Source organism: Dendrobates tinctorius, unplaced genomic scaffold (genome assembly GCF_039654945.1).
Source record: "Dendrobates tinctorius isolate UK_male_01 unplaced genomic scaffold, ASM3965494v1 ptg000011l, whole genome shotgun sequence".
NCBI lineage: Eukaryota > Metazoa > Chordata > Amphibia > Anura > Dendrobatidae > Dendrobates > Dendrobates tinctorius.
This window is the reverse complement of record NW_027361679.1, coordinates 31,960,290-31,973,960: the sequence shown is the minus strand read 5'-3', so window position 1 is coordinate 31,973,960 and position 13,671 is coordinate 31,960,290. Positions and strand designations below refer to the sequence as shown.

Sequence of the window (13,671 nt, the reverse complement as noted above, 5' to 3'; positions counted from 1 at the left end):
ACAAGTGGTTGTCCGAGCAGTGGACAACCCTATTAAATTCTGTTGTCAACCTCTGACATTAGCATTCACGTGGCATAATCACAATGGGGCGGCTATGCCGGAGCCTGATGTATTCCCACCCACGGTCTACCCTGTTCCCTGGTTTTCAGTACTTTGTATGGTAAAATAAATGGTGTCGTTCAGAACAGAAAAAAAACACTGAAAACAAACCACTGAATGGCTATGGTGACAAGAAAAAATTAAAAAAAAAGATAACTCTTGGAAGAAGAGTAAAGAATTGAAGCAAAAAAAAAAAAATTACCAGGTCATAGAGGGTTTAATAAATCATTCCTATTATTGAGGCACGTACATAGCATCAGACCCCACTGCATATATGTGGTAGATTTGGTAATGAAGTTGAGCAAAGAGATTCACTAGATTGTGGACCAGTGGGCAGAAATTGGTAATCCATGACCCGAGCCAAGAATTTCCTACCTGTCAACATCCCTAGTTAGTAGGCCCAGCGCAATTACATGATCAGTGGCGACGCTGAGGATACGGTTCGGAAATGGTGGCCACACACTAGCAATGTTACAGCTGGGCCAGATCCTGCAAATTTCTGTTCACACTTGCTTTTTCCAATGTGGTTTTCAGTATTTGTGACTGAAGGAATAACATTGCCTCCAGGGAAATTCATGTCTTTTATTATGGACCATTGTAACTCTCTTCTAATCGGTCTCCCTCTTACCAAACTCTCCCCACTCCAATCTGTCCTGAATGCTGCAGCCAGGATCATATTCATCGCCAATCGTTACATCGATGCCTCTACCTTGTGCCAGTTATTACACTAGCTACCCATCCACTCCAGAATCCAGTACAAACTTACACTCTACATCTCCTCCCTCGTCTCAGTCTACCACCCTAACCGTACCCTCCGTTCTGCTGATGACCTGAGGCTAGCATCCTCAATAATCAGAACCTCCCACTCCCGTCTCCAAGACTTTACACATGCTGCGCCAGTTCTTTGGAATGCACTTCCCAGGTCAATACAATCAGTCCCCAATCCCTACAATTTTAAGCGTGCCCTGAAAACGCATTTATTCAGACTGGCCTACCGCCTCAACACATTAACCTAACGATCCCTGTGTGGCAGTCAAATGTTTTACCATAACCAGGTTCCCCGCATCATGTTCCCACATGTTTTATGCATCTATTAGCCCTCTGTGTCCACACTGTTACACACTTAACATTATGGTTGGTTCAAACAATGAAGGCAACTGTTACCACCCACCTTTCGTGTCTCCCTTTTTTCCTCACAGATTGTAAGCTTACGAGCAGGGCCCTCATTCCTCTTGGTATCTGTTATGATCTATGTGATTATTGTTATGCTGTAATGTCTATCGTCTGTACAAGTCCCTTCTGAAATGTAAAGTGCTGCGGAATATGTGGGCGCTATAGAAATAATCTCTAAAAATTCAGGAACCACAACTGTCTATTATAAGTACATGGGGACCACCAGGTTTTGATGGACAGTGCCTTGGTGAACAGAAGCCATGACACAGAGCCACCTCTCGGGAGCCGCTCTTGTAGTTAGTGGGCGCTGTGCCACTCAGGCTGCAATAACTACACAGTACCTTCTGAATGCACTTGCACTTCAAACACTGGACCTGGGTGACCTTGAAGCGATCCATATTGTGCGTTTCCTTGTTGTCATGGCAAAGGCGACAAGTGTAAAATTTACCACAGCAAGGAGCCTGAAAGACAAAAGGTCCATGACTAAGCATGTCACAGGGATTATGGAGACAGTGCCACTCTTGTCCATAGGTGAGGTCTGGTACTGCAGCTCCTAATGATAAGCACGCTGCAGGGTAAAAAGAAGTCATGTTTTTACAATATGAGGAAAAGTTTCCATGATGAGCACTTGATTTTCTGGATCTGTCCCTTGCGGTTTTCTTTACATGTTTTTATTGCATTTCTGAAGCTTTGCTACTTCCTGATCGTGGACATATACCCTAAGGCCTGTTTCACACATCAGTTTTTGTGTTCAGTCAAAATCCGCTAAAATGGCGGATAGCGGATCCGTTTCTGAACTGACCACAACATTTGTCACCGGACCGGTATTTTAACGGATCCGTGAAAGGAATAATTTTAAAGGAACCGCTGCCTGGGGAAGAGGAGAGAGAGACAGAGAGAGAGAGAGAGAGAGAGATTTTTTCCAGCCGCCAGAACAGAGTTTAGGGTTAAATTTCAGGCTGAGTGAAGTCTTTCAGCCATGCGCAGTGAGGAGTGCGGATCCTGCCGCCCGAAAAAACGTTACATGCTCCATTCGGGCATGTCGGCGGACGTCAAAATTTTGGCGGCTCTGCAAAAAAACGAATCCAACGGATGGCCATCCGTCAAGATCCGCCGGTAATGCAACTCAATGGGAAAAAAAACGGATCCGCCAAGAAAAATGGCGGATCCGTTTTTTTTGCAAATCGGCGGATCTTGACTGATGGACAAAAACTGATGTGTGCAACAGGCCTAAGACTCAGCCAGAAACAGGGCCCAACAGGCGATCTGCCAGTGTAAAGCTGACAGATCTCATGCATTGCAATACATGTGTATTGCAATGAAAAAGATGAAGTCCTATAGAGGGACTAAATAAAAAAAATATATATATATTTTTAAACCATTCTAAAAAATAACATTTAACCAATACATAAATTTAAGTAATAGCAATAAAGAAAACAAAAAAGTACACATCTTGGATTGCCACATTCGGAACGACCCGATCTGGAAAACTATCAAGCTAGTTAACCCCTTTAGTAAGCATCTTAAAAAATACGGCAAAAAAACAAAGCTTTTTCATCATACCGTCAAACAAAAATTGGAATAAAACGTGATCCAAATGACAAATGTAAATAAGAATGGTACAGCTGAAAATGTCATTGTCCAGAAAAAAACAAGCTGCTATATAGCTCAATCAGTGGAAAAATAAAAGTTATAGCTCTCAGAATAAAGCGACGCAAAACCAATTATTTTTTCTATACAGTAGTTTAAGTGTATAAAAGCGCCAAAGCATAAAAAAACTATATAAATGAGGTATCGCTATAATCGTACTGACCCGAAGAATAAAGCTGCCTTACCAATTTTACCACACGCGGAACGACATAAAAATACAAAACAAAAAACAATTCCTGAATTGCTGTTTTTTGCTGATTCTGCGTCCCAAAAATCTGAATAGTAAGAGATCAAAAAATGTCATGCGCCCGAAAATGAAACCAATAAAAATGTCCACTCCTCCAGCAAAAAAATAAGCCATCACATGACTCTGTTGGCAGAAATATAGAAAATTTATAGCTCTCAAAATGTGGCTATGCAAAAACTTTTTTTTGTATAAAAATCATCTTTTAGTGGATTACAGGAGCCAAATAAAAAAAAAAATCATGATATACATCTGATATCGCTATAATCGCAACGACTCGAAGAATAAAGTTGTGTGATCACTTATGCCGCACCAGGAACGGCGTAAAAAATAAAACAAATTCTTTGCCTGATATTGATTTTTTTTTTTATTCTGCCTCCCAAAATTCGCAGTAAGGCTCGACCTCACATTTGTACTGCGCTCTACGCTTACACTGGGGTTTCCGTGTAAATCTCTAAAATACGTGATTCAGATGGAACCTCTGACGAAGGATTCCCTAATGAGGCAGATGGAGACACTGTGAATGCCATAGGACCTGTGATCCGGCGGTGTCCGTCTTTTCAAGCATGAATAAAAGTGCAGTCCGCCAGTTTTGTGTACCTCTGAAGAGAAGGACACCGCTGAACAGAGGCCAGATGGAGTCCAGTGTTAGACTCTGATCGCACTATCAGTATTTGGCCAGTATGTCACATCAATATTTGTTAGCCAAAACCAGAGGAGGAACAAGCAGAGAAAAGGTAAAACGTATATACTCGCGTATAAGCCGAGATTTTCAGCCCATTTTTGGGGGCTGAAAGTCTTCCCCCTCCCTCTCAGCTTATACGCCAGGGGGTCGGCAGGGGAGCGGGGGTGTCAGATCATACTTACCCCCCTGGCGCGTCTCTGCAGCCCCCCTGCTTTTCCCACGCCTTCCTTCAGCGGTCACGTGATACCGGTCATTAAAGTTATAAATATGCGCATATTCATGACTTTAATGAGCGGTACCATGTGACCGCTGAAGGAAGAGCTGCAGAGACCTGCGCCAGGTGGGGGTAAGTATATGCGATATTCACCTGTCCCCGCTCTGTCCTCCGCGTCCTCTGTCAGTGACGTAGCTAGTGCGCGCCGCACCCTCTGCTACCTGAACGTCAATGACAGAGGACCCGGAAGACAGGGCGGGCGCAACGATGGATCGGGGACAGGTGAATATTGCAAGTGCCGGAGCCCTGAGCCAGAGTTGACACTCACCAGAGTTGACGGAGAGGTATGTCATTTTTTTTTTTTTTTATTTGCAGCAGCAGCGGCATCATATGGGGCATAATCTATGGAGCATCTTATGGGGCCATTAATAAACTTTGTGCAGCATTATATGGGGCGTATTTTGTATGGAGCATCTTATGGGGCCCATCATGAACTGTATGAAGCATTGTGTGTGGCTCCTGATTCAATATGGATATTCAAAAACATTTAACCTACTGAGGTCTGAATTTATTTTACTAGTATCTATTTTTATTTTAGAAATATACCAGTAGCTGCTGCATTTTCCACCCTAGGCTTATACTAGAGTCAATAAGTTTTCCCCGTTTTTTGTGACAACATGGGGGGGGGGCTTATACTCGAGTATATACTGTAATAGAAACAATTGCACTACTTCTGCTTTTTTGACCCACTCCTGGTTTTGGCTTACAAATACTGATAGTGTGACAGTAGCATAACACTGCTGCCTCTCTATAGTGAATGGATCCATTAACCCCTTCCTGACATGAGACGTACTATCCCGTCCACGGTACCCGGGCCCGTATGACCGGGGACGGGATAGTACGTCTACCGCGATCAGCGGCGCCCACGTGGTGAGCGCCGCTGATCGCGGCCGGGTGTCAGCTGATTATCACAGCTGACACCCGGCACAATGTGTCAGGGGCGGTCACGGACCGCCCCCGACACATTAACCCCTTGCACACCGCGATCAAACGCGATCGCGGTGTACCGGGAGTTAAAGGGAAGCATCGGCAGGGAGGGGGCTCCCTCCGTGCTTCCCTGAGCCCCCCACGGCAGCGCAATGTGCAGCGCTGCTGCGGGGGACTCCTATCCTCCAGGCCCCCGAATCCAAGATGGCGACGGGGGCCTTCGGGGGCCTGGGGAAGCTGGCTTCCTCAGTGCCTGCAAAGCGCAGGCATGAGGAAGCCTTGTGCACTGCCTGTGACAGATTGCTGATCTGTCACAGTGATCTGTGATGTGACAGATCAGCGATCTGTCACAGGACAGTGATGTCCCACCTGGGACTATGTAATAAAGTAAAAAAAAATTTAAAAAAAAGTGTAAAAATAAATTTAAAAAAATCGCCAAATAAATTAGTAAAAAAAAAAAAAAATATTCCCCAATAAATTCATTTTTTTAAAATAATAAAAAAAAAAAACAATAAATGTACACATATTAGGTATCGCCGCGTCCGTAACGACCCGCCCTATAAAACTGTCCCATTAGTTAACCCCTTTAGCGAACCCCTTAAAAAATAAAAATAAAAAACGAAGCAAAAAATAATGATTTATTATCATACCGCCAAACAAAAAGTGCAATAACGCGAGATCAAAAAGACGCATATAAATATCCATGGTACCGCTGAAAACGTCATCTTGTCCCGCAAAAAACAAGCCGCCACACAGCATCATCAGCAAAAAAATAAAAAAGTTATAACTCGCAGAATAAAGCGATGCAAAAATAATTATTTTTTATATAAAATAGTTTTCATTGCATAAAACCGACAAAAACATAAAAAAACGACCTAAATGAGGTATCGCTGTAACCGTACTGACCCGAAGAATAAAAGCGCTTTATCAATTTTACCGCACGCGGAACAGTGTAAACGCATCCCCCCCAAAAGAAATTCATGAAACGCTGGTTTTTGTTCATTCTGCGTCCCAAAAATCGGAATAAAAAGCGATCAAAAAATTTCACGTGCCCGAAAATGGTACCAATAAAAACGTCAACTCGTCCCGCAAAAAATAAGACCTCACATGACTCGGTGGGTCAAAATACGGAAAAATTATAGCTCTCAATATGTGGTGATGCAAAAACTATTTTTACAATAAAAAGCGTCTTTTAGCGTGCGACAGCCGCCAAACATAAAAACCGCCATAAATAGTAAATCAAACCCCCCGTTATCACCCCTTTAGTTAGGGAAAAATAATAAAATAAAAAAAATGTATTTATTTCCATTTTTCCATTAGGGTTAGGGCTAGGGTTAGGGCTAGGGGTGTGTTGGGGTAGGGTTAGGTTAGGGTTAGGGCTAGGGTTAGGGTTAGGGCTAGGGTTAGGGTTAGGGCTAGGGCTAGGGTTAGGGCTAGGGTTAGGGCTAGGGTTAGGGCTAGGGTTAGGGCTAGGGTTAGGGCTAGGGTTAGGGCTAGGGTTAGGGCTAGGGTTAGGGGCGTGTTGGGGTTCGGGTTGGAGTTAGAATTGGGGGTTTCCACTGTTTGGGCACATCAGGGGCTCTCCAAATGCAACATGGCGTCTGATCTCAATTCCAGCCAATTCTGAGTTGAAAAAGTCAAATGGTGCTCCTTCCCTTCCAAGCTCTGCTATGCGCCCAAACAGTGTTTTACCCCCTCATGTAGGGTATCAGCCTACTCAGGACAAATTGCAAAACAATTTTTGGGGTCCAATTTCTCCTGTTACCCTTAGGAAAATAAAAAATTGGGGGCAAAAATATCATTTTTGTGGAAAAAAAATGATTTTTTTTATTTTCACGTCCGAGTGTTATAAACTTCTGTGAAGCACTTGGGGGTTCAAAGTGCTCACCACACATCTAGATAAGTTCCGTGGGGGGTCTAGTGTCCAAAATGGGGTCACTTGTGGGGAGTTTCAATAGTTTAGGTACATCAGGGGCTCTCCAAACGCACATGACAACCGCAGACCATTCCATCAAAGTCTGCGTTCCAAAACGTCACTGCTTCCCTTCCGAGCCCCGACGTGTGTCCATACAGTAGTTTTCTCCCACATATGGGGTGTCAGCGTACTCAGGACAAATTGGACAACAACTTTTGGGGTCCAATTTCTCCTGGTACCCTTGGGAAAATAAAAAAAATGGTGACTAAAAGATCATGTTTGTGGAAAAAATACGAATTTTTTATTTTCACGCCCGGGCGTTGTAAACTTCTGTGAAGCACTGGGGGGGTCAAAGTGCTCACCACACATCTAGATAAGTTCCTTGGGGGGTCTAGTTTACAAAATGGTGTCATTTGTGGGGGGTTTCCACTGTTTAGGTACATTAGGGGCTCTCCAAAGGCAACATGACACCCGCAGACCATTCCATCAAAGTCTGCATTCCAAAACGTCACTACTTCCCTTCCGAGCCCTGACGTGTGCCCATACAGTAGTTTTCTCCCACATATGGGGTAGCAGCGTACTCAGGACAAATTGGAAAACAACTTTTGGGGTCCAATTTCTCCTGGTACCCTTGGGAAAATAAAAAAATGGTGACTAAAAGATCATGTTTGTGGAAAAAATACGAATTTTTTATTTTCACGCCCGGGCGTTGTAAACTTCTGTGAAGCACTGGGGGGGTCAAAGTGCTCACCACACATCTAGATAAGTTCCTTGGGGGGTCTAGTTTACAAAATGGTGTCATTTGTGGGGGGTTTCCACTGTTTAGGTACATTAGGGGCTCTCCAAAGGCAATATCACACCCGCAGACCATTCCATCAAAGTCTGCATTCCAAAACGTCACTACTTCCCTTCCGAGCCCCGACGTGTGCCCATACAGTAGTTTTCTCCCACATATGGGGTATCAGCATACTCAGGACAAATTGGACAACAACTTTTGGGGTCCAATTTCTCCTGGTACCCTTGGGAAAATAAAAAAATGGTGACTAAAAGATCATGTTTGTGGAAAAAATACGAATTTTTTATTTTCACGCCCGGGCGTTGTAAACTTCTGTGAAGCACTGGGGGGGTCAAAGTGCTCACCACACATCTAGATAAGTTCCTTGGGGGGTCTAGTTTACAAAATGGTGTCATTTGTGGGGGGTTTCCACTGTTTAGGTACATTAGGGGCTCTCCAAAGGCAATATCACACCCGCAGACCATTCCATCAAAGTCTGCATTCCAAAACGTCACTACTTCCCTTCCGAGCCCCGACGTGTGCCCATACAGTAGTTTTCTCCCACATATGGGGTATCAGCATACTCAGGACAAATTGGACAACAACTTTTGGGGTCCAATTTCTCCTGGTACCCTTGGGAAAATAAAAAAATGGTGACTAAAAGATCATGTTTGTGGAAAAAATACGAATTTTTTATTTTCACGCCCGGGCGTTGTAAACTTCTGTGAAGCACTGGGGGGGTCAAAGTGCTCACCACACATCTAGATAAGTTCCTTGGGGGGTCTAGTTTACAAAATGGTGTCATTTGTGGGGGGTTTCCACTGTTTAGGTACATTAGGGGCTCTCCAAAGGCAATATCACACCCGCAGACCATTCCATCAAAGTCTGCATTCCAAAACGTCACTACTTCCCTTCCGAGCCCCGACGTGTGCCCATACAGTAGTTTTCTCCCACATATGGGGTATCAGCATACTCAGGACAAATTGGACAACAACTTTTGGGGTCCAATTTCTCCTGGTACCCTTGGGAAAATAAAAAAATGGTGACTAAAAGATCATGTTTGTGGAAAAAATACGAATTTTTTATTTTCACGCCCGGGCGTTGTAAACTTCTGTGAAGCACTGGGGGGGTCAAAGTGCTCACCACACATCTAGATAAGTTCCTTAGGGGGTCTAGTTTCCAAAATGGTGTCATTTGTGGGGGGTTCCACTGTTTTGGTACATCAGGAGTTTTCCAAACGCGACATGGTGTCCGATCTCAATTCCAGCCAAAAACGTCAAATGGCGCTGCTTCCCTTCCGAGCTCTGCCATGCCCCCAAATAGTGGTTTACCCCCACATGTGGGGTATCAGCGTACTCAGGACAAATTGCACAATAACTTTTAGGGTCCTGTTACCCTTGGAAAAATAAGAATTGAGGGTGAAAAGATCATTTTTGTGGAAAAAATATGATTTTTTAATTGTATGGCTTTATGTTATAAACTTCTGTGAAGCCCATGGGGGTTCAAAGTTCTCACCACACATCTAGATAAGTTCCTTAGGGTGTCTAGTTTCCAAAATGGTGTCATTTGTGGGGGGTTTCCACTGTTTTGGTACATCAGGGGTTTTCCAAACGCGACATGGTGTCCGATCTCAATTCCAGCCAAAAACGTCAAATGGCGCTGCTTCCCTTCCGAGCTCTGCCATGCGCCCAAATAGTGGTTTACCCCCACATGTGGGGTATCAGCGTACTCAGGACAAATTGCACAATAACTTTTAGGGTCCTGTTACCCTTGGAAAAATAAGAATTGAGGGTGAAAAGATCATTTTTGTTTAAAAAATATGATTTTTTAATTGTATGGCTTTATGTTATAAACTTCTGTGAAGCCCATGGGGGTTCAAAGTTCTCACCACACATCTAGATAAGTTCCTTAGGGGGTCTAGTTTCCAAAATGGTGTCATTTGTGGGGGGTTTCCACTGTTTTGGTACATCAGGGGTTTTCCAAACGCGACATGGTGTCCGATCTCAATTCCAGCCAAAAACGTCAAATGGCGCTGCTTCCCTTCCGAGCTCTGCCATGCGCCCAAATAGTGGTTTACCCCCACATGTGGGGTATCAGCGTACTCAGGACAAATTGCACAATAACTTTTAGGGTCCTGTTACCCTTGGGAAAATAAAAATTGGGGTGAAAAGATCATTTTTGTGGAAAAAATATGATTTTTTAATTGTACCGCTGTACGTTATAAACTTCTGTAAAGCCCTTGTGGGTTCAAAGTTCTCACCACATATCTAGATAAGTTCCTTGGGGGGTCTAGTTTCCAAAATGGGGTCACTTGTAGGGGGTTTCCACTGTTTAGGTACATCAGGGACTCTCCAAACGTGACATGGCGTCCAATCTGAATTCCAGCCAATTTTGCATTGAAAAAGTCAAACGGCGCTCCTTCCATTCTGAGCTCTGCCATGCGCCGAAACAGTCGTTCCCCCCCACATATCAGGTATCTGCGTACTCAGGACAAATTGCACAATAACTTTTGCAGTTCAATTTCTCCTGTTACCCTTGGTAAAATAAAAAAAATTGAACCTGAAGTATTTTTTTTATGAAAAAAAGTTAGATGTTCATTTTTTTTTAAATATTCAAAAAAATTCCTGTGACGCACCTAAAGGGTTAATAAACTTCTTGAATGTGGTTTTGAGCACCTTAAGGGGTGCAGTTTTTAGAATGGTGTCACTTTTGTGTATTTTCTATCATATAGACCCCTCAAAGTGGCTTCAAATGTGATGTGGTCCTAAAAATAAAATGGTGTTGTAAAAATGAGAAATCGCTGGTCAACTTTTAACCCTTATAACTTCCTAACAAAAAAAAATTTTGGTTCCAAAATTGTGCTGATGTAAAGTAAACATGTGGGAAATGTTAGTTATCAAGTTTTTTGTGTGCCTTATCTCTGTGATTTAAGGGCATAAAAATTCAAAGTTGGAAAATTGCGAAATTTTCAAAATTTTCGCCAAATTTCCGTTTTTCTCACAAATAAACGCAAGTTATTTGAATGAAATTTTACCACTAACATGATGTACAATATGTCACGAGAAAACAATGTCAGAATCACCGGGATCCATGGAAGCGTTCGAGAGTTATGACCTCATAAAGGTACAGTGGTCAGAATTGTAAAAATTGGCCCGGTCATGAACGTGCAAACCACCCTTGGGGGTGAAGGGGTTAAAGGTTTGTGACCCCCATATGGATGGGGTATCTGTATACTCAGGAGAAATTGCACAACAAATTGCATGGTCCATTTACTTGTGAAAATAAAAAAAATTGGTGCTAAAAAAAAAACCATTTTTGTGGCAACAATTAGATTTTGTTATTCTCACGGCTCCACGTTATAAAATTCTGTGTTGCCTAAAAAAAGTTGTTTTTTTTATAAAATTTGTTGGAAAATTAGAAATTGTCGACAATATTTTAACCCTTCTAACTTCCTAACAAACAATAAGAGTCAAATTTCAAACTGATGGAGATGTAATGTAGACGTGTGGGAAATGTCATTTATCAACTATTTTTGTGTGATATGACTCCCTGGGTTTAAAACTAAGTTTGAAAAATGGGAAGTTTACAAATTCTGTGGAAAAATTCCAATATTTTCACAAATAAATGCCAATTTTACCACTACCATGAATAACCAGTGGGATCTGATGAAGCGTTCCAGGGCTATTCCATAAAGTGCCAGTGGTCAGGAAGCTGAAGCAGGCTGGGGGTGAAGGGGTTACCGTGACGGGGGCTCAGACTGCCCAGAGCTGACGCCACTGACAGAGGGGACATAGCTGTGGCCGGGACCAGGGCAGGGGTCGCTCCCATCAGGGGGTCCTGCATATGTCTGCATTGCGTCACCGGTAATGGCAGACGCTGCTGTAAATGTACGTGACGTACCGTTCCCGCCTCCTGCCCACCCTCCCACTAATGCCCCGTGTGCCCCTCACCCTCAGCTCGCAGCCTCTGGTGTAGTGCTCACAGCCGGCTGCCACTTCCATGTCCCCGGAGCCCTCAGCCATGTGTGACCCGAGGAAGCGGAAACACCGGGGAGGAGACTAGTGAGGCTGAGAGCGGCCGCCGACTGTGCTCGCACTTCCACTGCAGGGACACAGGCGGCGCTGCCGCGCTCCCTCTGAATGGCGGGAATGTGCTCTGCAGCGCCCTCTAGCAGTCGATATATGTCACATGGTGTGATAGGATTTATCTTCTCCAAACCTGGTGTTTGCTGACAGTTCCGTGTGTAATGCGTCTTCCTCTCCGTTTTTTGCATCCATATTTTATCCTAAAGATTGTCATTTGTGTCAGTCGCAATACTTAACCCCTTCAGGGTGGCCCCTTCTTGTTTTTCTTGCTCCCTCCCCTCACAAGAGTCATAACTTTTATTTTTCCGTGTGAGGGATGGTGTTTTGCGTGACGAGTTGTAGAATCACACACCGCCATTCTTTTTACTATATAATTTACTGTAGAACTGGAAAAAGTGAGGTACACTGGTGACCGGAAACCCCCCGCCATTTTTCTTTTATTGCACTGTCTAGTATAAACGACTCTGCACGTCAGTGCCATTATAGGGACCCCAAGAGGATTTTCTTATTTTGGTGGTTACAAAAAAATGGCTTGTGACCCCACTTTCTGAAACCTGTAACTTATTTTTTCTGTTGCTGGAGCTGCGGGAGGGTTTTTGTGTTGGGAGCAGCTAGGGGCCTTCTGTACTTCATATACTGCAATATTGCGGTACGTAGTTCAATTAACCATCTCCTGTAATGCTGAACCATAGCGCCTCATCGGTACCACATTCATTAGGTGCGCGAACAAATGCCCCATAGTGATTGACAGGCAAATTAAAATGGATAAAGCCACAGGTTGATGTAGAGATCTGTCAGGGAGCGTATGGAGCAGGCTCGGGGGACTGAGCGCACTCTGCCAGGGCAGGAGATGGCCGTGGCATACAGCAGGCACTTGCTTCTACCAGCAGATCAGAGCTCTAGTCGGTGTAAGGCCATGTGCACACGTTGCGGATTCTCCCACAGATCCGCAGCATTTTTGGCCCTGCGGGTCCGCAGCAGAATCTGCTGCGTTGTACAGTAGCAATAAAGTCAATGGGATTTGCACATGCTGCGGAAAAATCCGCGCTGATTAGCTGCGGGTTCATTCCAGCAGCATGTCAATTCTTTGGGCGGTTCTGCAGCGTTTCTGCACCCATTGACTTGCATTGATCCGCAGCAAAACCGCAGTTCTCAAAAAGATCTGCGGCTTTGCTGTGGTTGAAACGTTGCAGATCGGGAGGGGGGAAGAGTGGGGGCGGTGAGTGTGTGCATGTGTGTGTGTGGGCGGTGACTGGGCGTGTATGTGTGTGCGGGGCTCATCGGGCTGTCCGGGGGTCAGGCGGGGCCTGTTCAATGGTCATCGGGCTGTCGGAGGTCCGTGCGGGGCTGTCGGAGGTCCGTGGGGGGCTGCGGGGCATCAGTCTGTCTGGCGAAGGGGGGGGTGCAGCGCTGTTTATGTATGTATGCATGTATGTGTGTATGTGTATGCAGGCATCGTCCGATGGGACTACAAGTCCCATCCAGCGGTGCCTGTTACCATGACAGTGATTGACACATTAGTCAATGATGGGACAGTAGTGGTCCCATCATCTGGCTAATGTGTTGAATGTAAAAAAAAAACAACAACAACATATAACATACAGAACATACATATAAGATACAGAACATACAACATACAGAACATACATATAACATACTGAACATACAACATACAGTATAAGATACAGAACATATAACACAGAACATATAACATACAGAACATACAACATATAACACAAAACATACTTATAAGATACAGAACATACATATAACATACAGAACAAACAACATGTAAGATACAGAACATACCACATACAGAACATACACCATATAACATACAGAGC

General features: G+C 44.0%; 1 protein-coding gene across 4 annotated transcripts in view; it reads right to left on the bottom strand.

Annotated features, from left to right (window-relative positions):
* Positions 1-11,890, bottom strand: part of RCHY1 (ring finger and CHY zinc finger domain containing 1) — a 107,651-nt gene extending 95,761 nt beyond the window's left edge. For 3 of the 4 annotated variants that reach the window (XR_012234987.1, XR_012234986.1, XM_073590620.1), the window contains exons 1-2: positions 11,693-11,890; positions 1,614-1,733 (exon numbers count right to left, since the gene is read on the bottom strand). Coding sequence is in view for 2 of the 4 variants with exons in the window: in XM_073590620.1 (XP_073446721.1) it covers positions 1,614-1,733; positions 11,693-11,764 (192 nt within the window). In the remaining 2 variants the exon portion in view is untranslated. Of the gene's footprint in view, positions 1-1,613; positions 1,734-11,385; positions 11,580-11,692 lie in introns of those variants that run through there. The other variant, XM_073590634.1, reaches the window with a different exon arrangement.
* Positions 11,891-13,671: the final 1,781 nt, after the last annotated feature.